Source organism: Physeter macrocephalus, chromosome 11 (genome assembly GCF_002837175.3).
Source record: "Physeter macrocephalus isolate SW-GA chromosome 11, ASM283717v5, whole genome shotgun sequence".
NCBI classification, from domain to species: Eukaryota; Metazoa; Chordata; class Mammalia; order Artiodactyla; family Physeteridae; genus Physeter; species Physeter macrocephalus.
Window position 1 is genome coordinate 75,080,496 of NC_041224.1, and position 27,387 is coordinate 75,107,882.

At 36.7% G+C, this 27,387-nt stretch overlaps 1 protein-coding gene across 2 annotated transcripts in view; it reads right to left on the reverse strand.

Annotated features, from left to right (window-relative positions):
- Window positions 1–27,387, reverse strand: part of ASB7 (ankyrin repeat and SOCS box containing 7) — a 47,327-nt gene that overhangs the window by 17,791 nt on the left and 2,149 nt on the right. For both annotated transcript variants that reach the window (XM_007119367.4, XM_055088168.1), the window contains exons 3-4: window positions 22,064–22,188; window positions 19,890–20,151 (exon numbers count right to left, since the gene is read on the reverse strand). In XM_007119367.4, coding sequence (XP_007119429.1) covers window positions 19,890–20,100 — 211 coding nt within the window. In that variant the 5' untranslated portion in view covers window positions 20,101–20,151; window positions 22,064–22,188. The remainder of the gene's footprint in view (window positions 1–19,889; window positions 20,152–22,063; window positions 22,189–27,387) is intronic.

Genomic DNA, 27,387 nt, shown 5'->3' on the forward strand with positions numbered 1-27,387 from the left:
GGTATCATATCTGCCTTGGTCTTCACTAAAAGAAAAATATACAGTACCTATTCAATACTTAATTAAAAAAAAAAGGAGCAAGAATATTTAAACAATGCACATTGCTGCCATCTACTGGTAAGGCATGAACATGAGCTACTAATGTTTCCATTTTGACAGATGATGCTGAGCCCTCAAGTCTGTTTTCAGACACCTCACTTACCTAAAGTAGACTAAGTGAAGACAGGCATGAAATATAAAAGAGCCCCTTCTATTCAAATAAAACCGTAAATCTTGCCAAGATGGCCATTCCTAATCTATACCTGACCAATCAACTGCTTCCAGACATTCTCTCTTAATCTGTTAGTGAAATTTAAGAATACCTTTTTTTCACTTCTCCCACCTTTCATCCACCATGCATACCTTTAAAGTTGCCAGCAAACAGTCTCATGTGCATCCTATACTCGCTTTATTTGACAGTAAAATTAAAATTATGTTACATAAAATTGCACTTGCATCTTTAGTTTTCAACCTCAGGTCTTTTTTAGATTCTACTTACAACTTGGTGCTATACTGAGCTAGGAAAAACAAAGATTAACAAATACAGCAATGATCTGCTTAGTCTAAGTAAAAACCACTAAAATCCATTAACTGAGCACACACTGGAAACACAGCACAGAAGGAAGACTGTAGGTTAACAACGTATAAAATCTGTATAGTTACTTTCCTCAAGAAATTAACAAATAGGAAATATAAGACAAAGATGAAAACAAAAATTAATTTAAGGATTATTAGCCAATGCAATAAGATAAGAAAAAGATCTTATTTGTAATAGTAGCAGAAACTACAAAACACCTAGATATAAATTCTGTAAGAAATGTGCAGGGCACATGTGAAGAGACCTTCTTTGACTTAACTGAATTCACTTCATCTGTGTCTGTTCAAATGTTCCTTCAACAGAAAAGCCTTCCCTGAACACTAACATGGTAGCCCCATCAACCTCATAACTTTGTCCGCTTTAGCAAGCTTTCTCCCCCCAGGTGCAACCTACTTAATACAAATTGTAGCAGTCTCAAGAAACCCATTTGAAAAGTTTGAAACTATATATAAATAAAAGCAGACAAACATTCCCTACCAATATGGATTCTTTCTTTCCAACAGCTTTACTGAGGTGCAATAAAACTGAACCATTTTAAGTATACAGGTTGATGAACTCTGATGAATTGTATACAGTCATGTGACTACCACTACAATCAAAATATTCCCATCATCTCAAAAAGTTCCTTCTTGCCTCTTTATAGACAATTTCCTGCCTAGACTCTGGACCCCAGGCAACCACTAATGTTTTGCCTTTCTATAATTTGATATAAGTGGAATCATAGAGTATTAGGCTTTTGTATTTGACTTATTTCACTTATCATAATGTTTTTGAAATTCATACATGTTGTTGTTCATCAAAAGTTTGTCCCTTTGTATTGCTGAACAGTATTCCATAATATGGATATACAGTTATTTATTTATATAGTCAGTAGCAAATGGATAAATGGGTTATTCCTAGGCTATAATGAATAAGGCTACTGTGAACATTCATATACAAGTCTGTTTGTGGATATATGTTTTCAGTTCACTTGGGTAAATACCTAGGAGAGAATTGCTGGGTCATATGTTAAATGTACATTTAACCTCCTAAAAAAGGGCCAAACTGTTTTTCTAAGTGACTATACAATATTACACTCCCACCAGCAATGTATGAGAGTTCCTAATGTTCTACATCTTCACTAATACTTGGCATTATTAGTAATTTTATCAATTCTATTGAGTATAAAGTGGTAACTTATTGGGATTTTAATATACATTACCCTGATGACTACTGATACTGGGCTTATTCATATACTTTCTTTTGTGAAGTGTCTGTTGAAATCATTTACCCATTTTTATTGTGTAGTTGTTCTCATTATTGAGTTTAAAACTCAATTGTGTATATATTCTGGATACAAGCCCTTTTGTCAGATATGTTTTGTATTTTCTCCTAGTCTATGGCTTGCCTTTTCATTTTCTATACTGTGTCTTCTGAAGAGCAAAAGTTTTGAATTTTGATGAAATCTACTGTCATTTGTTTTCTTCTATGGTTTGTGCTTTTTGTATCCTGTTTAAGAAATCTTTGCCCAACACAACATCACATAGGTTTTGTTTTCTTCTAGAAGTTTTATACTTTTAACTCTTATATTTAGGGCAATGGTCCATTGCTAGCTGATTTCTGTGTACAGCGTAAGATCAGATCAAGGTTCATTATTTTCCATATAAACTATTTCCATATAAATTATTTTCCATATAAATATCTATATGATCCAGCACAATTTGTTTAAAAAACTACCTTTTCCTCAATGATTTATCCTGGTGCCTTTGCCACAAAACGATTTACCATACAAGTGTGGATCTATTTCTGAACTCTATTCTGTTCCACTGATCTAAAAGTGTATCCATATACCAGTACCAGATTGTCTTGATTACTGCAACTTTATAGTAAATTTTGATAGCAGGTAACATTCTCAAACGTTCTTTAAACTGTTTTGGGCAATAAATTTTAGAATCAACCTACCAATTTCTTCAAACAAGCCTGTTACAATGTTGACTGGAACTCTACCAACTCTAAAAATGTAAATCTGCCCCAAATTATCTAAATATTTATTCTTCCAAACCATGAGCACAGAATACCTATTTATTTAGGTCTTCTTTAATTTCCCTCAGCAATGTTTTGTACTTTTCAGCATACAGTACTGCACATCTTTCATTACATTTATTACTAAACTTTGTTGCTATCATAATGAATTGTTTTTACATTTCATTTTCTAAATGTTAATTACTGGTATAGAGAAATAAAACTGATTTTTGTATACCAACTTGTGTAATCTGTAATCTAGCTAAATTCACTTTTTAGTTCTAGAATGTTTTTGAGATTTCTTACGATTTTCTAAACATACAATTATGTTCTCTGCAAATAAAGACAGCTTTACTTCTTCCTTTCCAATCCCAGGACTCTTATTTGAATAATAAAATGTTGACGAAATGTAGTAAAAGCATATACCCTTGCCTTGTTCCTAATCTCAGAGGGAAAGAGTTCAGCAGTTCACCATTTACTATGATGTAAGTTGTAGTTTTTCACAGGTGCCTTTCCTTAGGGTTTGGAAGTTGTCTTCTGCTTTTGGCTTGTTGAGAGTCTTTATGATGAATGGGTATACTATATTGTCACATGCATTTTCTGCATCTATTGAAGGATCATTTGGTATTTACTTTTATTCTATTAATAGGGTAAATTACTCATCATATTTTCAGATGTTAAACAAAGCTTGCATTCCTGGGATAAACACTATTTGGTCGTGATGTAATATTCTTTTTTATGTAATGATGGATGAGATTTGATAGTATTTCGTTAAGGTTATTTCTCTTTTGTCATGAGGGAAACTGGTCTGTGGTTTTCATTTCCTGCAGTGTCTTTATTTGGTTTCAGGGTACTACTATATGCCTTATACAATAAGTTTGGAAGTGTTTCCTCAAAGAGTTTGGGTAGTGCTGTTATTGTTTATTCCTTTAATATTTGAAATAATTCAACAAAAAAGGCAGCTGGGCCTACCTAAAGATTTTTAGTGTAAAGTTTTAATTATGAACTAAATTTCTTTGATGTAGGACTATTAGATTGTTCTATTTTTCCCTTGGGTCAGTTTTGGCCATATGTGTCTTTCAAGGAATCTGTTCGTTTCTTCTAAACGGCAGAAAGGTCCTCATTAAATTCCTTATTATCCCTTTAGTGTCGATAAGTTGTGTAGTGAAAAGTTTTTTCCATACTTGATATTGGTGTCTTTTGTTTTCTTCATCAGTCTAGCTAGAGATTTATCAATTTTACTGATCTTTTCAAAGAACCAGCTTTTTCTTGGTTTCATAATTTTCTCCATCATTTGTCCATTTTCAATTCCACTGATTTCTTTTCTTCTCTTTGTTATTTCATTCCTATTCTTACTTTGAATTTAATTGTAGCAGTATATAGAAACTGTAGGAAGATAGCCCCCTTTCCTCTCCCTTCCTTTGTCCTATTATTGTCATATATATTACATCTTTATATAAGCCCAACAACAGTTTTATAATTATTGTTTTATGTTGTTGGCTTTTAAGAGATGAAAAGGGGGTAATATATTTCCATTATCTCTGGCAGCACGATTCTAAGGGTGCCCCCTCCCACAATCCCTGCCTCTTGATGCTCATGCCTTTGTGTAATTCTCTCCCCTCAAGTATGAGCAGGAACTGTGACTTCCTTCTAACCAACAGAATCTGGCAAAGGTGACAGAATGTCACTACTGTAGTTATGCTATGATATACAAGACTCCATCTTGCTAGCAGACTCATTGTAGCAACTTTCACTGCAGCCTTGATGAACTAAGGAGCCTTGGTGGGAAAGCCCACAGGCCAAGACTCTGCAGGTTATCTCTAGGAACTACTGGCAACCTTCAGCCAGTAGCCAGCAAGAAGCTGAGGCCCTCAGTCCCATACATCCAAGGAATTCATCTGCTAACAACCTGAATGAGCTTGGAAGCAAATTCTTCTCCATTTAAGCCTACAGGTGAGAACAGTCGGGCCAACACCTTAAAACTGTGAAGTAATAAGTATATATTGTATTAAGTCATATGTTTGTGTAATTTGTTACACAGCAATAGAAAACAAATATACTGTTTTTTACATGCATAATTACCTTTACCAGTGATCTTTATTTGCTCTGTGAATTTGGATTACACATGGTCCTTTTCTTTCAGCTGGAAGGACTTCTTTCAGTACTTCTCGTAAGGCAGGTCTGAGAGCAACAAATTCCCTTCATTTATCTGGGAACATCTTTATATCATCTTCATTTAAAAATTTTTTTTTAATATTCTTATTTGCTTTTACTTTTTAAAAAATTAATTAATTTATTTATTTTTGGCTGAGTTGGGTCTTTGTTGCTGCACGCGGGCTTTCTCTAGTTGCGGCAAATGGGGGCTACTCTTCGTTGTGGTGTGCGGGCTTCTCAATGCGGTGGCTTCTCTTGTTGCGGGGCACGGGCTCTAGGCTTGTGGGCTCAGAAATTGTGGCTCACGGGCTCTAGAGCGCAGGTTCAGTAGTTGTGGCTCACGGGCTTAGTTGCTCCGCGGCATATGGGATTTTCCTGGACCAGGGCTTGAACCCGTGTCCCCTTCGTTGGCAGGCGGATTCTTAACCACTGCGCCACCAGGGAAGCCTTATCACCTTCACTTCTGAAGGACAATTTGGCTGGATTTAAAATTCCTGATTGACTGTTATTTGTTTTCAGTAATTACAAGATGTCATCCCACTGCCTTCTGGCCACTGTTGTTTCTTATGAGAAATCAGCTGTTAATCTTATCATTGAGGATCCCTCGTACATAATGCATCACTTCTCTAGGTGCTTTCAAGATTTTCTCTTTGTTTTTAACATTCCCCAGTTTGACTATTACATCTCTTAGATGAATATCCTACTTGGAGACACTGAGTGTCTCAGATGTATAGTTTAGCATTTTTCCTCAAATATAGGAAGTTTTCAGTCATTTCTTCTTCAAATATTTTTTTCTTTCCCTTTCTCTCTTTGCCCTCTCTTTCCTGGCTCCCATTATGCCTCATGCATATATTGGTATGCTTGATAATGTTCCACAGGTCTATGGGGCCCTGAGTGAGGCTGTGATACTGCTTGCAGCAAGCAACACAGCAGCCTCACATTTAACAGGAGACCTGGCAAATGAGAAAGCCATGTGGGCTTTGATAAGATGCTACATATTTCTGGGAATTGGGAAGGCAGATTCATGCTTAAGAAAGACCAGAGAGGACCCCAGTTATCTACTCATCCCTGGCTGAACATGAGGTCAGAAAATGGAAGATGGGGCATGCTTGTAAATTGTCTGATTATTAAATGTGTCTCATCCTATACACAGATCTCCTTAGCAAAAGGTAGAAGCCTTACCGGCTCAAATTTCTTAAGCACAACCTCTGACCAGTTACCGGTCAAACATAAGTTATTTTGGCCATAAGATGTCTTACATATCTTATTGTTGTTGATATTTTTAAAAATTCTTTTTTCTATATGTTCCTCAGACTACATAATGTCTATTGATAAATTTTCAAGGTCACTGATTCCTTCTTTTGCCAGCTCAAATCTGCTGTTAACCACTCTAATGAATTCTTCATTTTAGTTACTGTATTTTCAACTCTAGAATTTCTATTTATATATATGTATATACATACATTCCCATTTACATATATAAAATTATATGCATTCTATCTCTTTATTGATCATTCCTATTTGATGTGTCACTGTCACATGTTTTCATTTAATTCTTTGAACATGGTTTCCTTAGTTCTTTGAACACATTTATAATAGCTATTCTGAAGTTTTGTTAACTAGGTGTAACATGTGGGCCCCTTCATAAACACTTTCTATTAGCTGGTTTCATTTCTTGTGTATGAGCAATACATTCCTGTTTCTTAGCATGTCTCATAATTTTACTGAAAATTGAAGATTTTAGACTATATCATAGCACCCCTGGATTTTGATCCTCACCTCTTCCAGGTGGGCTGCTGCTATTTGTTTTAGTGAATTGCCTAGACTAATTCTACATAGTCTGTCTCCCTTGTGGTATACAGCCACTTATGTCTCTGCTAGTTGTTATTATTAAAGTCTGGCTTCTAGGGGCTGCCCCTAGGAATAACTTATGTTTGACCAGTAACTAACTAGTCAGAGGCTGTGCTTAAACAATTTGAGCCAGTAAGGCTTCCACCCTTTGCCCAGGAGATCTGTGTATAGGTTGAGACACACATTCAATAAACAGACAATTTACAATTTACAGCTTCCATTTTCTGGCCTCATGTTCAGTCAGGGGTGAGTAGATAACTGAGGTCCTCTCTAGTCTTTCTTAATTATGTATCAGCCTTCCAAATTCCCAGAAATATGTAGCATCTTATCAAAGCCCACATGGCTGTCTCATTTGCCAGGTCTCCTGTTAAATGTGAGGCTGCTCTTTGCTTGCCCCAATTGGTATTACAGCCTCAGTCAAGCAGCTGTGCTGTTGGACTTTCCAGTTTGTTTGCCACCTAAATCAAGACCACAGTTATTTTCAACAACACTCCAGGCATGGAGAATTTCCATGGGCTCCAAAATCAGGTCAGTCCCTTCCATCATCAAGGAGGATTCCAGCTCCCATGATAATGTAACACAGAGATTGTTGGGGAGCAGAGAGGGTAAAGGATTGTTGGGGAGCAGAGAGGGTAAATGGCAACAGCCACTTTGGGCTCAATTTCTTCTTTTTCAAGTCTCTGAAGGTAAAAACTTCAGTAATGGATTTAAGATGGTTCTTCTTTGCTATTCAAACATTTATAGCTATAAATTCCTTTCTAAGCACTGCTCTAGTACATCCCACAAATTCTGATATATTGTATTTTCACTATCATTCAGTTCAAAATTTGTTTGATTTCTAAATGTCTGAGTTTGTCCTAGACATGTTATTGTTGTTGATTTCTAACAGAATTCCATTGCAGTTAGGGAATATACCCTTAAGATTTCAGCCTTTTAAAATTTACTGACACGTATTTTATTGCCAGCATATGGTTTATCCTAGTGTCCACATCATGCACACAAAAGAATGTATATTCTGAAGGTATTGGATGCAATTTTCAAAAATATTAGGTCAATGGGTTTGATAATGTTTTTTAGATTTTTCTATAGTTATTGATTTTTAAAATCTAGATGTTTTATCAATTGCTGAGAGATGTTAAAATCTCCAACATTCAAGATTGTGAAACTGTCCATTTCTCCCTTTAACACATATTTTGAAGTTCCCTTCAAATTTTTGCCTCACGTATTTTGAAGTTCTCTTTCTAGGTGTATGCACATTTTATGACTGTTATTCCTCCTAATAAAGTGCCCCATTAGTCACTGTGAAATGTCTCTCTTTAGTTCTGGTAATAGTCTATGTCTTGCAATCTATTTTATATGATATTAATGTAGCCACTCGGGCCTTCACATGCTTGCCATTTGCATGACATATTTCCATGATATAGCCCATCCATTCATCTACTTTCAACCTACCTGTACCTTTATATTTAAAGTATTATCTTTGTAGTCAGCATGTAATTAACTAAGTTTTGTCTACTTACCTTTCTGATAATTTCTAACTTTCAATTGGAGTGTTTAGTCCATTAATGATTAATATAATTATTGATATAGTTGAGTTTAGATTTACCATTTTATTATTTGTTTTCCATCTGTCTCCTCAATTGTCCCTCTTCTTCCCTTTACTACCTTTTTTTTCTTTGTACTATCAGAACATTTTTTAACGTTCCATTTTAATGTCTCCATTGACAGTTTAGCTATACTTCTTTGCATTATCTTTTTTTTTTTTTTTTTTTTTACTGGTTACTCTAAGGATTGGAATATATACACTAAACTGTTCAAAAACATTACCAGGATTTGTACAGAGGTTATTATATGCTTCCCATTTGTGTCTAAAAGCTCAAATACGTTTGGACATTACAAAATCCTAAAAGCAGGAAAGTCAGAATTTTACAAAATATATGTATAAGCATTGTACCCTAATTTACTATTTATGTGATTACTCTTCTTAAAAGTTTTAGAAAGCACCAAATGCAATTAGCTAAGTTACACAGGCATAGGCACTGCTTGGAGTTCTAAAAACCAGTTATGCATTGTGCCATGTTATTATAGGAAAAAAAGCAATGATGAAGGAAAAAAAAAAATCTAGCCAAAAACCTAAAACTTGACTAATAATTCAACACAGAACAAAGAGCCAGAAAGTCAGATGGTATAATATTCCCAAACAGAACTTCCCCAAGAAATATTACTTTTTTGTTACTGAAAAACTAAAAATTTAGAAAAGCAGCAAAGCAAAAAACAGCATTCTCTAATAACTACTGTCAATATTGATGATAGACTTCTTTCAGCCTTCTTTCTACACATTTAAAAAAATTACTCATAATTGTAATCATAGTCTAATTACTTAATTTTTCTTCTATATTTGGGCAATGAAAATGCCTCCATTTTTAAAATTATATATAATAAAGGGTAAAATTTTCATACAGAAAATAATTCCTGTACTTAAGACTGCTTCCTTGGAATAAATTAACAGAAGTAGATTTATTGGCAAAAAAATCTCCCATTTCTCAGGATCTAACATACTACTAAACTTCTTTCCACAAGTGCTTTAATAAACTTCTACCATCAATGTCCCTGTTTCATCACATTTGGAATTACCATTTGTAAAATCTTTCATTTTTGAAAAGCTAAAAATAATTTCTCACCATTCTGCTATGGATTTTTCTAATCACTTATCTCTCTCATTTATTTTCTTGTGTTTCATCAAGAGGATTTTACCTACTGTACCAAGAGAAGACCTGAGACACTTATCCTCAGGTTCCTCCAGGGATGTGTTTTATGGAATTAACTTCTAGATCTTCAGCTGACCACCCTCCAGGTCAGTTTGCATAAACACTGAATCTGAAGATAAATAAACACACTAGCTAATATAGGGTCTCTTAATGTTGTTACTCTCTTGAAATGTCCAGTGTAGTATTAGAATTTTTAGAAAGATTCAAATTGGGAAAATGAATATAATAATAGTGGGTTTCTTAAAATTCACACTCTTATAGTAGAGACTCTTCCCCATAATTCCAACAGCACACTAACCTGGTCAGAAAGATTACCAGGATTTGGACAGAGGTACTATTATATGCATCACATTTGTGTTTAGAAACACTAATACTTTTGGACATTATAAAACCCTAAGTGTTCATCATTTTGAAGCAGGATGTTTGAAAGTAAAGCAGCAAAATATCACTTATCTGCACAGGCCAACATTTTATATCTACAAGGTCTAATATGTCTACTAGTCACGTGTGGCTACTGAGCACTTGAAACATGGCTAGTGTGACTGCGGAACTGAATTTTTGTTTAATTTAAATGTAAATACAGGCACATATTTTATTGCACTTCACTTTATCGCACTTCAGAGATACTGACTGCAATTTTTACAAACTGAAGGTTTGTGGCAACCCTACCTAGATCAAGTCCATCGGTGCCATTTTCCAACAGCATTTGCTCACTTTCTGTCTCTGTATCACATTAGGATAATTCTCAAAATATTTCAAACTTTTTCATCATTATTATATTTGTTATGGTGATCAGTGATCTTAGATGTGACTATTTTAATTATTTAGGGTTGCCATGAATCACGCCCATAATAAGACAGCGAACTTAATCAATACATGTTGATTCTGACTGCTCCACTAACCAGCCGTTCCCCAGTCTCTCTCCCTCTCCTCAGGCCTCCCTGTCGCCTGGGACACAACAATATTGAAATCAGGCCTTTAACTGTTCAAATGAAGAGTCACATGTCTCTCACTTTAAATCAAAAGCTAGAAATGATTACGCTTAGTGAGGAAGGCATGTTGAAAACTGAGATAGGCCAAAAGCTCAGCTTCTTGTGCAAAACAGGCAGACAAGTTGTGAATGCAAAGGAAATGTTCTTGAAGGAAATTAAAAGTGCTAATCCAGTGAACACAGGAATAATAAGAAAGCAGAGCAGCCTTTTTGCTGATATGGAGAAAGTCTGAGTGGGCTGAACAGAAGATCAAACCAGCCACGACATTCCCTAATTTAGCCAAAGCCTAATTCAAAGCAAGGCCCTAACTCTCTTCAATTATGTGAAGGTTGAGAGATGTGAGGAAACATCCAAACAGCCTGAAGCTAGCAGAGGTTGATTCATGAGGTTCCAAGAAAGAAGCCAACTCCATAACATCAAAATGCAAGGTGAAGCAGCAAGTGCCCATGTAAAAGCTGCAACAAATTATCCAGAAGATAATTAATGAAGGTGGCTACACTAAACAACAGTGTTTCAATATGGATGAAACAGTGTTATATTGGAAGAAGATGCTACCTAGGACTTTCATAGCTAGAGAAGTCAAAGTGTGGCTTCAAAGCTTCGAGGGACAGGCTGATTCTCATGTTAGGAGCTAATGTAGCTGGAGACTTTAAGTTGAAGCCAGTGCACATTTACCATTCCAAAAACCCTAGTGCCCTTAAGAATTCTACCAAATCTACTCTGTCTGTGCTCTATAAATGGAACAACAAAGCCTGGATGACAGCACATCTATTTACAACGTGCTTTATTGAATATGTTAAGCCCACTGTTGAGACCTACTGCTCAGAAAAAAAGATTCCTTTCAAAATATTACTGCTCATTGACAATGCATCTGGTCACCCGAGAGCTCCGATGGAGATGTACCATTCCAAAAACCCTAGTGCCCTTAAGAATTCTACCAAATCTACTCTGTCTGTGCTCTATAAATGGAACAACAAAGCCTGGATGACAGCACATCTGTGTACAACACGGTTTACTGAATATATAAAGTTCGACGTCGAGATCTACTGCTCAGAAATAAAGACTTCTTTCAAAATGTTACTGCTCATTGACAACACACCTAGTCATCCAAGAGCTCTGATAGAGATATACAATGAGATTAATGTTGTTTTCATGCCTAACACAATATCCATTCTGCAGTCCATGGATCAAGGAGTAATTTCGACTATGAAGTTTTATTACTGAAGAAATACATTTCCTAAGGCTACAGCTACCATAAATAGTGATTCCTCTGATGGATTTGGGCAAAGTAAATTGAAAACTTTTTGGAAAGGATTCACCATTCTAGATGCCATTAAGAACATACATAATTCATGGGAAGGGGACAAAATATCAATATTAACAAGAGTTTGGAAGACGTTGATTCCAACTCTCATGGATGCCTCTGAGGGGTTCAAGACTTCAGTGCAGGAAGTAACTGCAGATTACTTAGCAAGATAACTAGAATTAGAAGTGGAGCCTGAAGATATGACTGAATTGCTGCAATCTCATGATATAATTTTAACAGGTGAGGAGCTGCTTCTCAGGGATGAGCAAAGAAAGTGATTTCTTGAGATGGAATTTACTCTCAGTGAAGATGCTGTGGAGGTTGTTGAAATCATAATAAAGGATTTAGAATACTACATAAACTTAGTTGATAAAGTAGCAGTAGGGTTTAACAGAATTGACTCTAATCTTGAAAGCAGTTCTACTGTGGATAAAATGCTATCAAACACTGCATGCTACAGAGAAATCATTCGTGAAAGGAAGAGTTAATCAATGGTGGCAAACTTCATTTTTGTCGTATTTTAAGAAATTGCCACTCCAGCCTTCAGCAACCACCACCCTGGTCATTCAGTAGCCATCAACATGAGGGAAGATCCTCCACCAGCAAAAAGATTATGACTCACTGAAGGCTCAGATGATGGTTAGCAATTTTTTAGCAATAAAGTATTTTTTAACTAAGATATGTACATTGTTTCTTTAGACACTGGGAAACCAAAAAATTCATGTGACTCCCTCTGTTGCAATATTCGCTTTATTGTGGTGGTCTGGAACCAACCCTCAGTATCTCTGAGGTATGCCTGCTGCCACACGTGCTATAGACAGCACAAGTTTAGATTAAACTAAAGAGAGCCTCACTTTTTTTTTTTCCTTTTGGAATATAGACAGTATTAGTGATTCAAATCAAACTTGCTCATTTCCTCAATGAAACTGGATTTCTCCCAAGCAGCAGCAAGCGTACTTCACATACCTGCTCCACAACCAGGTTTCCCTCTGTGGTCACATGGCTGTCACCACAGCACAGAGACAGGCAACCTCTTAGCTCTGAGTTTTGATAGCTCTGTGTGATCACTCATTGGTGGTTTCATGGTGCAGGTGTACACATTTAATTATAAGATCTGCTCCTTTAATGTACTTGACATTAAAAATTTCTGGTAGGGTAAATGGCTGATATTAAACATCTATATCCTTTCTTCTTTTCAACTGCTTTGGCTATCTTTCCCCTGCTCATTCAGTAAATGACAACTCTTTTCTTCCTGATCCTCAGCCCCCAAACCTCAGTTATTCTTAATTTCTTTCCCTCTCACCTCATAGCCAATCTATCAGCACATATTGTTGCCTCCATTTTCAAAATATATCCAGAATCTGACCACTTCTCAACACATCCACTGCTATCATGTAGCCCAAGCCACGAACATCTCTCACCTGAACTATTCCAAAGTGTCCAGACAGGTTTTCCTATTTCTCCTCTGCTCCTCCACAATCTATCTTCCTCAGAGCAGCCAGAGTGAGCCCTTAAGTAAGTTCATATCGTTCCTCAGTTGAGAAGTATTCAATGGCACTCCCATTCTCAGAACAAAGTCCAAAGTCTTTTCCATGCCTTCTAGGAGCTACAGAACATGTCAGCTGACTCTCTTTAGCCCTGTTTGCCCCCCTCTCCCATTATTCTGCTCCAGCCACCGTCTTCCTGGCTTTTTTCTGAAAGTACTAAGCATGCTCCCAGCCTACAGTTTTTATTTTAACACTTTTCCTTTAACACTTTTCTCCCAGATACACACATGGTTTGGTCGTCGTTTCTTTCAGGCCTCAGCTAACATGTCACATTAGAGGCCTTCCCTGAATACCTAATTTAAAACAGAAGCCTGTACCTCTTTATCCCTTCTCTGCCTCCTTTTTCTTCATGACTTGATATCATATATTTACTGTCAACTACTGAAATGTAAGTGCCGTGACAGCAGGGACTTTATTTTGTTACTGTATTCCCAGCCCTCAGAACAGTGCCTGGCACATAGTAGTGCTCAATAAATACACGTGGGGTGCAGGTAAATGAGGCTGCAGTCCTGACCAGGCAGCAGTGGCTGAGGTCTTGGGCCCTTTCACTAAGCTCCCAATACTACAACCAGTGAGCTTTCTACAACACACAGCTGTTTCTCCCACTCCTCTCTGTCAAATGGCTCACCACTGTCCCCAAAATAAATGACCAGATATGCTCCAAATATACTGAATTTTTTTCAGTTCCTAAAACCAAACATGCTCCCTTTCTTCTTCAGCCCTTTACTCAGTGTCTTCTGTGTTTGAAAGAACCCCACACCTCCACCCTTCCAGCACCCCACGCAGCCTCACCTTTCAAGAGCTTGATGCAAACCATGCCTTCTCTAGTAAGCCTTCGAAGCCACTCCCACCACCTTTACCCCAACAACTGAGGTGGTCTTTTATACACGGCGCTTAGCTCACTCTGCTGGGACTGCATTGTTTTCTTACAGGTCATACAGAATCATGGTTAAGACAATGGGTTTGAATCCTGGCTCTACAATTTATGAAGTGAATGACTGTGAGCAAATTACCTACCATCCTGTGGCTCAGTTTTCTCAGTGGAAAAATTACTACTTACCCTCACAGAATAGTTGTGAAGAATTAGGCTGATACTAAATGCTCAACAAATGTTGGCTACAAATCCATCCACCCACTAGACTATGAAGTGCCAGAAGGCGAGCACAATGATTACGTCCGTATCTCAGGGCCTGGCCAGAGCCTGGCATACGTTACGTGCTCAATAAATATTTGCTGAATAAATATATGAATAAGTGACCAACTGGCCACCTCATCCTCATCTAACTATCTATATGAATTCTATCTCAGGAACAGAGGTGGGGGAGGGTAGAGGGAGGGAAAGAGGAAGGTGAACCCTTGTTGCTTGTGCATTTCTTCGCTCACTTTCCCATATTTGAATCTTTGACTGCATTTCACCTTAATGTCCATCACAAAATAAACGTATTAACAGGAGGGGACCAATCTAACTAGAAGTTTATAAGCTCTTAAAGAAACTGTGGTTTAAGGAAAAGAGCAGGTATGATGAATTCAGGGACTTTTCTAATCCCACCTGGCCCATTTTCAATCAATATTTTTTAATAAAAAGAAAAGGATCAGCCTTGTCTCTGTAAGGCTGGGGAACAATTATTTTAGATAACTGGTGTTTGTTTCCTCTTTCTCTCTCTCATTGAGAACAGTACATATACAGGTTCTGTCCTCATGAAGCCTCAGACTAACAAGAATAGAATTAAATAGAATACTACAAAAATAATTTATTATGCTTGTGATAGGAACGACAATAAAAAGGTACAGAGCCCGATAGTATCACATGATAGAAGGATCTGACCAAGTCTGGATGGTAAGGGAAGGCTTCCCTGAGAAAGTGTCGGGAGAGGTGAGGGAGAGGGAGGCAGGAGCCAGGCGAAGGTGGCAGCAGTGCAGATCTGAGCAGAGGGACCCCAGCAGGTCCTGGGCACATGCCTCTGAGCTCAGTGAGTCTGAAAGAATGCAGATGGGCTGTGGCTCAAAGACAAGCTGGAAAGATATCACAGAGGAGCAGAGGCTGCAAGGCCGTGTAGGTCACATTAAGGACTCAATATTGCCCCAAGAGAAGTGGGAAACCACCGACGGATTTTAAAAGGAAATATTTTAATTGTCATTTTTAACAGATCACTCCATTTAGAGACTGGTTGGAAGGGGGCAGGAACGGAAGCAGGGATGAAAAAGACATCATAACCGTCCTGGTGAGGAACAAGGTTTCCTTGCCCAAAGGTGGGGCAGTGCCTCCAACGAAAGGAAGTGAAAAGATGTGACAACTATTTAGGAGGACGGTTTCTAGATTTCTGGCACAGCAGTCATAGGCTGTAGTGCCATCTACTGCAAAAGAACACGGTCAAAGCAGCAGCTCGTGCTGCGCTGTGCTGTGAGCCACAAGTGTGGAGAAGCTGAACAGGCAGCTGGGTACCCTGGTCTAGAAATCAGAAGCCAGGCCTAGACTAAATACAGAGCAAGTCTAAGCATCACATGTGGCCAAGGGGAGCGAGGAGGAGGAGGAGGAGGTCTCCTCTCCTGTTTGTTTCCAAATCGATACATAATGTGCTATTAAAAACTACTCCCGGGCTTCTCTGGTGGCGCAGCGGTTAAGAATCCGTCTGCCAATGCAGGGGACATGGGTTCGAGCCCTGGTCCGGGAAGATCCCGCATGCCGCGGAGCAACTAAACCCGTGCGCCACAACTACTGAGCCTGCTCTCTAGAGCCCGCGAGCCACAACTACTGAGCCCACGTGCCACAACTACTGAAGCCCGCGTGCCTAGAGCCCGTGCTCCTCAACAAGAGAAGCCTTACAATGAGAAGTCCACGCACCGCCAACGAAGAGTAGCCCCCGCTCACCGCAACTAGAGAAAGCCCGCGTTCAGCAACGAAGACCCAACACAGCCAAAAATAAATAAATAAAATAAATAAATTTATTAAAACAAAAAAATAAAAACCTACTCCCTAAATCTCTTACTGTACTAGGGTAAAAGGAGGAAGTAAAAGGTGCTATTCAAGAATAAGTGAGGAGCTTCACCAAAATATGTAATTTTGTTGTTTTAAAATTTTATATGGAAATGTAAAGTGCTAAGAATAGCCAAGACATCCTTAAAGGACAAGGAGAGGAGATTTGCTCCCCTAGATATTAAAACTTATTAGAGAATAATAATAATTTACAACAATATTATACTGATCGAGGGATATAACTGACAATAGAACTAACGGAACCATGTATATATAAAAACTTTATACCTGAGTTGGCAAGACATAACAATGAGGAAAGAAAGGATGATTTAGGCTACCTTTATGTATGAAATTGTACCTGACCACCTCATGTTATACACCAAAACGAATTCTGGATAGATTAAAGACCTAAATGCCATGAAACATTTTAGAAAAAAATATAGGCAAATAATGACCCTGTGGTATGATGTACAAGACACAAAAAGTACAAACCACAAGCCAAAAGAAAAACAGTTTACCTACTTAAAATGCAAACTTCTGCCCCCAAAAAAACAAGCAAAACAACAATGTGGAAAAGCTACAAGCTGGGAGAAGACTGTTGCAACATATAACTAACAGCAGAGAATACATAAACAACTCCTACAAGTCATAAGAAAAAGACAAGCAAGCAGCCCAGTCTTGCGATGCTTTGTTACTCATATGTCATTTTCGGGAAAAAAGGAGGCAAGCAAATCACACAGAGGAAGAGCAAACCACTTAGTGATACACTCCTGGCAAAGGCAGGGGACTGGGCACCCTCCCACCTGGTAAGGTTAGAGCCATTAACAACCTTCTTTGGAGGACAATTTGTCAATATCCATCAAAACAACAACAACAAAACCTAACAACCCTTTGATGTGGCAATTGTACTTCTTGGAATTATCCAAGAGATAAATTCACATATGTAAAAAGATTAGTCAAGGACATTCTCTGTAATACTGTTTCTAGAAGCAGAAAAATGAAAAATTGGAATGTCCAACAATGGGGAATAAGTTTAAATAAATTACATCCATACAATGGAATCAATAACAAGGAACTATCACTCAGAGAAACTGTTTTGTGAAAAAAATCAAGATGCAGAACAGACGATTAACAAAAGAGAAGTAGGCTAGAAGATGGAGGGTGGAAAATATGCACACTTATATGCATAGACTATCTCTGCAGGGACACAAAAGAATCCAGTAAGAGTAACTGCCTCTGGGAAGGAGAGGAGGGGCCAGTGCTGAAGAGCAGACATTTCCCCCTCACTGAACAGTCCGTAACACCTTTCGTTTTGTTTTTAACCATGTATATACATGTATGTGTTACCTTCTTAATAAAATGTCCTACTGAGAAAATTTCAGCCACTCAAAAAATAAAAAAGAATAGTTTAAACAAATGATAGTATATCCATACTAATAAATATTACATCTAGCAGTTGAACAGAGTAAACCTATATGTATTAATACTGAATAGGTACAAGGTTCCTTTTTGGGGTAATGAAAATGTTTTAAAATTGGCTGTGGTAATGGATGCCCAACTCTATGAATACACTAAAAGCCATTGAATTGTACACTTTAAAAGGGTGAATTGTAAGGTATGTGAATTCTATCTCAATAAAAGCTGTTAAAAATATCTATATACACATATATACACAAAAAGAGAGAGGGGGATGGTGAGGAAATAGGATTCAGCAAACTGGGACCAGAGGCCGAATCCGGCACACCACTGGTTTTTATAAATATAGTTTTATCGGCACATGGCCACACTCATTCATTCACATATTGTCTATGGCTGCTTTCATGCTACAAAGGCAGAGTTGAGTAGTTAACAACAGAGACAGGAGGGCTCGCAAAGCCCAAAATCTTTACCATCTGGCCTTTTACAGAAAAAGTTTGCCAACCCAATATTTAAAAAGTCTTAAGTTATATACAGCTGAGCAAAAAATAACAGTTGCAGAATAATACAGTCAGTATGATATCATATATGTTCTAAAAACCACACACAACATAATAAGACATATTTTCTATAAGTACATTTAGGAAATGATCTAGAAAGATAAGGACCAAACCAAACTCATACCCATGAGTTACTTCTGGGCAGGGGTAGGCAGATAAGGATTGGGAGTTGGCCAAAGGGGACTTTGGCTTTATTTGTAATTTATTTGAAAATGTATTTTATTTGTTTTAAGGGGACAAGTTCATATATTACCTGAGTAACTGAACTTTCTTTCTTAATTAATATGTTAAATATTTTAAAAGCAAAGCTGGCAGAAACAGAAAAGTAAGAGGACTAGGTAGAATTTAAAAATGTGAGTTCTGATCTTGGTCTTAATTTTACTAAGCACTGCCAGAATTTTAAGTATTCTGATCCTACTTCTTAGTTTTTTCAGATCTTTCTCCTGGCATTCCTCTTACATTTCTCCTTCGTTGCCTTCAGAGCTGAGGTTTTAAAGTTTCAAGGTGAAATGAGATATGAGCAAGGGCGGCAGGGTGGGATGGAGGATGGCTACAAAGGAGGCACAGGCTAGCAAATGGTGGTGTCCTGTCAACAGTCAACTATTTCGGGGATATAATTCTTATTTCAAGGCCACTCGGATGTGTGATGATTCCTAGTCTCAGGTTTAGCAGGACTTTGCAGTTAAGTCCACGTTCATAGCCTCTGTATTCCTATCTTCACATAATTCACAAGACCCTAATGAGAGCTGTGTGACTTCTAACATTTTCTGTACTTCAAATTAGTTTGCAAGTAAGTTTGACTAGTCTTGTAACAAAGTACACCATAGAAATGGAACTAAATGACTGTTAATAAGCAATCCAGGCCCTAGAATGGTACATAATGGATCCTGAGTCCCAACCAAGCTCTTTTACACCATAATTTACAAAAATAATATGGTAAAAATGACAAAATACACTTGTTCATCTTTAGGAAAATAAATTAAGTGAAACTCTAATGGGAGAAAAAAGTAAATGACTTTAAGACAATTATTAGTTACTATTAATTACAGGAATGGACAGTTTTTCAAGCAAAAACATTAAACGTCAAATGTAGTTTCCAACTGCATATGTTTACACAAAATTAGACCTCAGCTAACCAATCTTGTAGGATACCTAGAAACTACGTACAATTCTAGAAAAGGCAAGTGCTCTATAACAGTAATAAAAGCAACTAAAATTTTGTTATGAAGAGGTAAATTCAAAAGATAGGGTACCCTGAAGGCCATGGTATTGACAGGGGGCCTGTGCTAGCTCAGTCAGCTTGAGCAAGTCTCAAAAGGGGGAGCTTGAGCAACTCTCAGTTGTTGGGACCACAGCCACTTCTGCTTCTGAAACAAAGCAACTGGACAACCTGAAGAAGGGCTGCTTTTAGTTGAAATAATCTGGGGAAATCTGGCTGCATACAAACCAGAGTTACAAGGGGAAAAAAGCACATTCAACAAACTGATTTTTTAGACAATCTGGTTTTAAACAAGACTCAGCATAATTTTAACACATCTTCACAAAGGAGAGAATAAGAAGTCGAGTATTAGCATAAAGAAGCATTAGAAATTATATATACAAGCACTCATATATTTTAAACTAAATAGAATTTCATTTTAAGTTTCTCCTTGGGAAAAAAGGGTTTGCTCCTAATACACTCACCTCCATGTTCTAGAAATACTCGAACACATCTTTCCTTTCCTCTTGCTGCAGAGAAATGAAGCAGGGTCCAGCCATTAGCATCCCGGCCATTTGGAGAATAGCCTTGTTCTAACATCTTTCGTACCGTGTGAACATCCCCGGCAGCCACTGCAGCTTGAATCTGCAACTCTTCCTGGAGTTCAGGGTTCCTTCGACAATGGTGGTGTAACATCCTAGCTGAGTCCACTTTTTACAAAGGATTCATTAGGTCACAGGGATCAGCCTTGAAGGGTAGGTAGAATACATAAAATTTAGAATACGTGACACCTGACAGTGTGTTCATTAAATAGCACAGAATTTTCCATTGCTAAATCATGTAAACTTTAGTGATGACAGTTCATACTACTACAACAAATTAACATGTATCAGTTTTGACCAAAACTTTCAGTTATTTCCCTAAGATTAAAAAGATCTCAAAAAGAAAGTGAGGCATAAAGCCCTAAAATGCCGAAACAGGAAATTTCTTCTGCAGCCTTTTGTAAACTCAAAGCAAACATCAATGAACACAACATTTATTTTAGGTAAAATGGAAAGTGATGCTGGGCAGCTGAAGATGGAGACAACAGAGGAAGCAAATGAGTACTTGTCTCAGGAGTTCGCATTTACTTGATGCACACGGAAAATTTAAGTTATAAACCATTCAAGGATTCTATCACAGATCAGTGAATACATATCGAGTATCAAATGGACAATTCATAGACTAGGAGGACTAAAGACCTCCAGCTATGAGAAGTAGTTTAAAATTTAAAAAAAGCAAAAACCTTTAGGCTGGTCCCCTAAAGTATTTCAACAATATTTTATTTTTAGCCCCAAAGAGTGGAAAGTTGGGGGGAAGGGGAAGTGGGTGGGGTTTAAGTAAATTAGAGGAAAATGTGTAGATTATATTTACTTTCCTTTTGTTTCTGTCTCTCTTTCTATCCTCCCCACTTTATGTCCTCTGAGGCACAATTTACTACTCCTTTTTTTCTGCCACATTTCTTTTGCACTTTTCTAATTTCCATTTTCCAGAAGTTTTATTCTACAAATACTCAAAGTAGCAAGATCATACAAAATATTTAAAAACTAAAGGAATCTAAACAATCTGTTGATTAACCACATGAAAAAAGTAAAAGCAGTGTATAGAATTCCAACACTCTCTAATAGGTCACAAAAGAGGTGTGTACTCAAACTCAATGTAAAATGAGATCTCCTTCATTCAAACAGGAAAAGTCCAAACTGAATTGGTGAAAAGTTACATCTTATATGTGTGTATAAAAAAACTTTTTTAGTGCATTTTTAAGCTTTTAAATACATACAGAAACTTAAACTACATAATTCTAGGAAGCCATTCCATCTGGGCTAACTTTATAGATTAAACTCACCTCCTAATTAGTAGCTTCCATTTCTAAAAATAAAAAATTATGTGAAAGTCCTTTAAAGACATTCTGGTCTCATATGTAGGTTAGACATCTTGGGATAATCTTGTTACCAATAATAGTTTACCCTGTAAAACTTCTCCTTATAGACTGTACAAAGGTCAACTTAAGCCTAACTTAGGTCATCATAACTTAGGTCATATTATCACAGCTTAACAGTATAATCATATATCCTACCTTGTTTCATACATAGAAAATGGTTATTACAAACTCCTAAGTATCACTACTAAGTAATGTAATTTAAAAATATCAGGCTATCTCCTCAAGGAAAATTGGGAAATGAGAAATTTCCTGACAATTTGTTTTCTTAATAAACGTGATTTCCCCCATCTCTTCACTTAATTACTTTTTCAACTGACACTAAAATTAAGTCTCTTGTCTTAGAAATTTTAAAACCAAGAATCCTTTTGGAATAGGTTTTTGCTTATTTTTAGCATTATAAGGAAAGATGAAGACCATTAGAAGGAGTTAATAGAAACTACAACCATATACTCAAAACAATCATCTTTAACAGATTTTTCTTTTTTAATTGGGATGATCACCTTGGCACTTAAGGCATACTATGCAAGGGAAAAGATTCAAACAATATCAAAACAAACTTGGATTTTCTTTTAGCAAGTGCTCTGTTTAGTATGAATTAGGTGATCTGAAGGAGAAATAAAAGCTAAATGGATTTTCCCCCAGAACAGCACAGATGACCTACGACCATCAGTCACTTACCTTACGGGAAGAATGCCCCTTTTCCTGATACGTGGATTGCCTAAAAACCATTGTGCACATACAGCATCGTGAGTAGGGGCCTCACAGCGTGTCCAGATTCCGGTGTCAATGAGCTCTTTCTTAACCTAAAAACGAATGAAATAACAATCACGGGAAATTTTCTAAAAAAAAATAAAGAAACATAGCTGCCTGTAGTCTACCTTTTGATGAGCTTATATTTTAGCACTTTACAACAAACTTACAGAACAAAGAAAGAACTCAAATAAATTCTTAGAAAAAATGATCTCAAATATACATTAACCCACAAGGTGGTATAGGATATGACTTATTTTCAGAAATTTTTTTTTTCTAAAAAGGCAGGGTTTTTTTTTTTAAATGAATAAGGAAAATAATAAATCACATACTTGGAATTCGGATGCAAACACAAATTCTTCTTTTTGCTCTATTCAAAATATATTTTCAGTACTGAATTACTTTTCAATTGACATCGCTAGTTTCTTACTCTTTCTAAACAATTAAAATGAGAATATATCTGCATTCAATACAATAGGTGGCCAGGGTCAAAATGGAATCTATGGCAACTAAAAGGAGATTTTCTTTAAATGCTGGTTCTTCATACATGCAAAAGGCATCACGTTAATAATTTTGAAACTTTTATTCCTTTATGCATACACCAAACTAGGTAAAAGATTAACAGTCTTGCCAGCTTCTTCATATGGATTCTGAAAAAATTCTCTACAACTAAAAGAATAGGGATCTTTCTCCACGTCAAATAAATCTTAGATCTGTGAATTCCATTAAGGTTAAGAACACAGGCAAAGTGACTTCCATGCATTACACCAGAATCCCTCTAGGAATTACTCACTGGGAGAACTGCCACCCCATCCCAGTGGGGTGGGTGTGCTAATAAGCCTTCCAACACTTAAACAAGGAATGATCAAGCTGCCTGGCAACCTGATGAGCTATGGAGAAAAGTGACAGTCATAGTTGATGGTGGCTACAGACCAGAATTTTCAACCAATCCAAATTAGTATGGTCTACTTTGAACCTTTCCTCTTTTCACACCTTATTTTTCCTTGTCAAACTTCTTCAAGGAAGGCCAAAGACTTTGCAAACAGGCACTTGGAAATAAATAATATTTGGTTTAAAACTCTGCTTAACACTTCTAACTGAACTAGGCATGATCAGAACAACTCCTACATGGCAAGCTGTAAAAAATGCACAGTTATCCTTACAGAAATGGCTGATTCTAAGACTGGGCAAGAGATATAGAAGATGAGCCTAGAGCATCTCACAGTGCCAAAAAGCAAGGAAGTGCTCCAAGAAAAATGCAATGATGGGGGTATGTCAAAGGGACACAGGAGCCAACCAAAAGAGCTCTCAATAGCCAAGATGGAACAATTCAAACAAGAAGATAATCAAAGTACTATTAGAGTCTAACCCAAAGTACAGAATAAATATCACTAAGTCTGTATTGATATAAATAACTAATTAAATTTTAAAAGGGGGAGAAGAATCAAATCTCCTGTGCAAAATTCCAAATAATTTGTGTAAATTCTCTCCCCTCAAGGAGGTGGAACACAACTCCTCTCTCCTTAAGTGTGACTTCCTTTCAGAGAAGATAGTATGGGGGAGGGGGGAAGAAACTTTACAGTGGGAAACCTGAAAAACACTGCCTCAGCCAGGTGATCATGGTCAATATCAAGAGTGCCAAGTCATGTTGTTAGTATGATATGATGAGAATGGCAATTTACCTCTGTGCTCTTTCTCCCCAAAACCCATAGGCCTAGCCTAATCATGAGGAAAATATCAAACTAATTCCAATTGAGGGGTATTCTACAAAATACCTGACCAGTACTCTTCAAAATGTCAAGGTCATCAAAAGCAAGGAAACAAAGAAGTCTGAGAAACAGTCATAGCCAAGAGGAGCCTAAAGAGACGACTAAATGGAATGTGATATCCTAGATGGGATCCTAGAACAGAAAAAAGATATTAGGTAAAAGCTAAAGAAATCTGAATACAGTATGAGTTTTAGTTAATAAGAATGTTCATTACCGGTTCATTAATTGTGGCAAATGTATCTATTAATATAAGATATTAATTAGGGGAAAGTGAGTGTGCAGTATATGGGAATTCTGTATTACCTTCGCAATTTTTCCATAAATCTAGAACTGTACTAAAGTAAAAAATGCTAACCAGTGTCTCCAATGATGAGCCTGCGGCGTCTCCACAAAGGAACATGTGATTACTTCACATGTGAGCTACACCTACAGTGCAAGAATGAACACCACTGAATGCCTTACTTCTAAGTGCGTCCTCAGTACTCCCTGCCTCCCAAGAAAAGTGGAGATGACCCTCTACGGTCTTGAGCCTTTAAGAGTCCTTGTTCTTGTTGCTTTCCATATAGCCATCACCACTTCCATGAATGCAGCAGAGTGGTGCGGAGGACATGTGAGGTGGGGGTTGAGGAGAATATGAAATGGTATTAATTTATTAATAATATCAAGAAAGGCTTTGTTAAAAGTCAAAGTGACTCAACTATTTCTCTCTTATAAGAAAGACGCACAAACAACAGTAACCTGTGATAATCCCACATGGTCTGCTTCAATTAGACAAATGAAAGTCTACTGAGTGCCTGACACATGCCTGGCATACTACTAGGCTTTGGCCACTGGTATTATCCCTGGGTAGAACTTTAATAGAGAGTTCTGCATACTTCAAATGAATCAAATACTCCTAGAATGGTTAAGATCCTTTTTTTCTTTTCTGACAATACCAAGCTCTATAAATAATAACCATAGGTTTAAACCAAAAAAGCACTTCAGTCTTTATGGGAAAAAACACATAGACACACATAACATGCACACATGACCCCTGTCAACTGTATACCTTAAATTATGAAGGCCAATGACTTATTACCAAAATATCCTAATAGTTCAAAGCATCAGACGAGTTAATTTCATCCTGGTGTAATTTTATGAGAGTTTGTACTTACTAGAGTAGAACCATCCATGTATGTATAAGTACAGGGAAAAAAGACTATTGAACTTAGTAAATATAATATCCAGTGGTACAGTTACCTATTAAAAACTACAAAGGAAGCCCAGAGATGATAATGGAAAAAAGTCTATTCCCCCTCAAAAAGTGCAAGTTTGAAAGTCTGATAGCTCATGGTAGTGACCTATAAAATAAAAAAATATGGCAAAGGAGGCAATTTTCTAAATAAACATATGTACAATGTAAGTTGACTCAGAATGACTAAAACTCTGAGGGTGCAATCTTTAGAAATCCCATTCTAGGTTTCACAGTCAGAAAAAGAAAAAAAAAACATACTAACAAGGAAGACTTCAGAATTATATATCAAAATGAGCTGCTTCCCAATGTATATCACTTTTATATAAGATTTTACTGCCCAATGTTAATGGTGTGTTTAAATTTTACGAATTCATCTTTTCTACTCTACACTTTTCTTACAAAAGAAAACAATCTAGGCATCCGAGCTTTTATACTGCTGACCATATTAGAAACTATAAATTTAGGAATTAAAATGTTGCCATCTAATTTCTATATAGATGCCAAGTGAACCTCATTAAGTTAAAACCAAAGCTTCTTGCTTCATATAATTAAAAGAAATCTATATTCACAGAATAAAGAATAAAATAGCTATAAAACAAAATATATTTAAGATCTAAAATTATATAACTTCCACCAAACTTGTCCACATGTCCCCAGTTTCCTTTGGCATAAATGATTAGTCATTAATGGCTTTTTACATAATATTTTCACTAAAAGGCCACATATTTTTTTGATTAAGTGACACACATTAGAACTGTGCTTTCAGATTTCACACAAACTAGAAACAAGATAACAGCTTGCTACTCAAAAAAAGAAATAAGCATTTTTTTGCAGAGTAAACAGAGATACAGGCTGGAAAGGAAATAAAATCAGCAACTCCAAGGATACTGGCTCTGAGGAGAGAAAAAAAAAACAAAAAAACCAATAGTTCACAAGTCCTAAGAAGGAAGATGGATGCAGAAACACTACAATGCCCAAAGTGTGCAACATGGGTGAGATGGATGTTAACGAGGTCTACTCCTATAACTAAGAGCCTGGAACCCAAAATGAAGTAGAAGTGTTATTTTAGTATCACTCAACAAAGCACCATAGTGTTTATGTTCCAAAACAAGTGAGGGTATTCCTATGTCCTTCAAATTACTGGGGCTCCATATAACATAAGGATTTATTATCATGCAAGACTTATCTATAAGTCTCCTAAGTTCTAAAAGAAAGACCAACAAATTTCATGAAACATGGACAAGGCAATAGAGGAAATTTCGTAATTCACTTACCCAGACCCAATTCAAAGAATAAATCACAAGTATTATAAATGATGAAGTCTTGTCAATCTTATCTCATTAACCCATGTCTGGCATTACCACCTTAGCAACCTCATGTCAGTACCTTAGTTTGTAAGAAATGAGACAAGCATTTCACATAGGGCATGCCTTCTGTTGAGAATGAAATGAAAGACTGAAAGTCAGGTACTAGATATGCTTATAGAAACTACCTGACTTAAGACTTTTTAGGGACAGTATGTACTTCTGTGTTATCAAATAAAGAGATATTGTATGTGTCATAACTGAGAATGGCATCACTTTAGGTATGAAGAAAATAAGTACTGGCCATAGCATACTCAAAATGCAACACTTCAATTAAAATCAGTGATTCGTCCTATGTGATCATAAATCTTACTTGGTTACCAAAAAAATTGCGTGTTTTTACATTTTTTTTCCTTTCAAAACCATGTGACTGACAACAGAATTAACACAAAGTTAACTACCAGATTGAAAAAGATAAACTACCTAACTGGCCATGTTGGTAACGAAGTACTAAATTAAATATTTTACATGACTGGCATGATCTAGACCAAATACTCTCAATCATGCTAATATTAGGAACAGATGCTGACAATTTATATATACATATACATATATATATATTCTGTAATCTTAGAAAAATCATTAAAAGCTGAGAGGATCAATGAAACATTATTTAAGCAATGAGAATTAACTGACTGGAAACCAGAAGAAAGCAGTGTCCTCTCTTTACCTTACATACTTGACTCAGCACAGGTGATAATATCCCTCAGAAATGAAAACATCAATCTAAAGCAGAAATATATTTAACTGAGAAGACCTGAATAAAAAATACATAATTCATTTTTACCTTAAAAACATATTTCAAGTATTTTAGCATTTTTTTAAAAGTTCTAGAGGAATCATTAGGCATTTCTCTAGTGATTCACATATTTAAATAATGAAAAC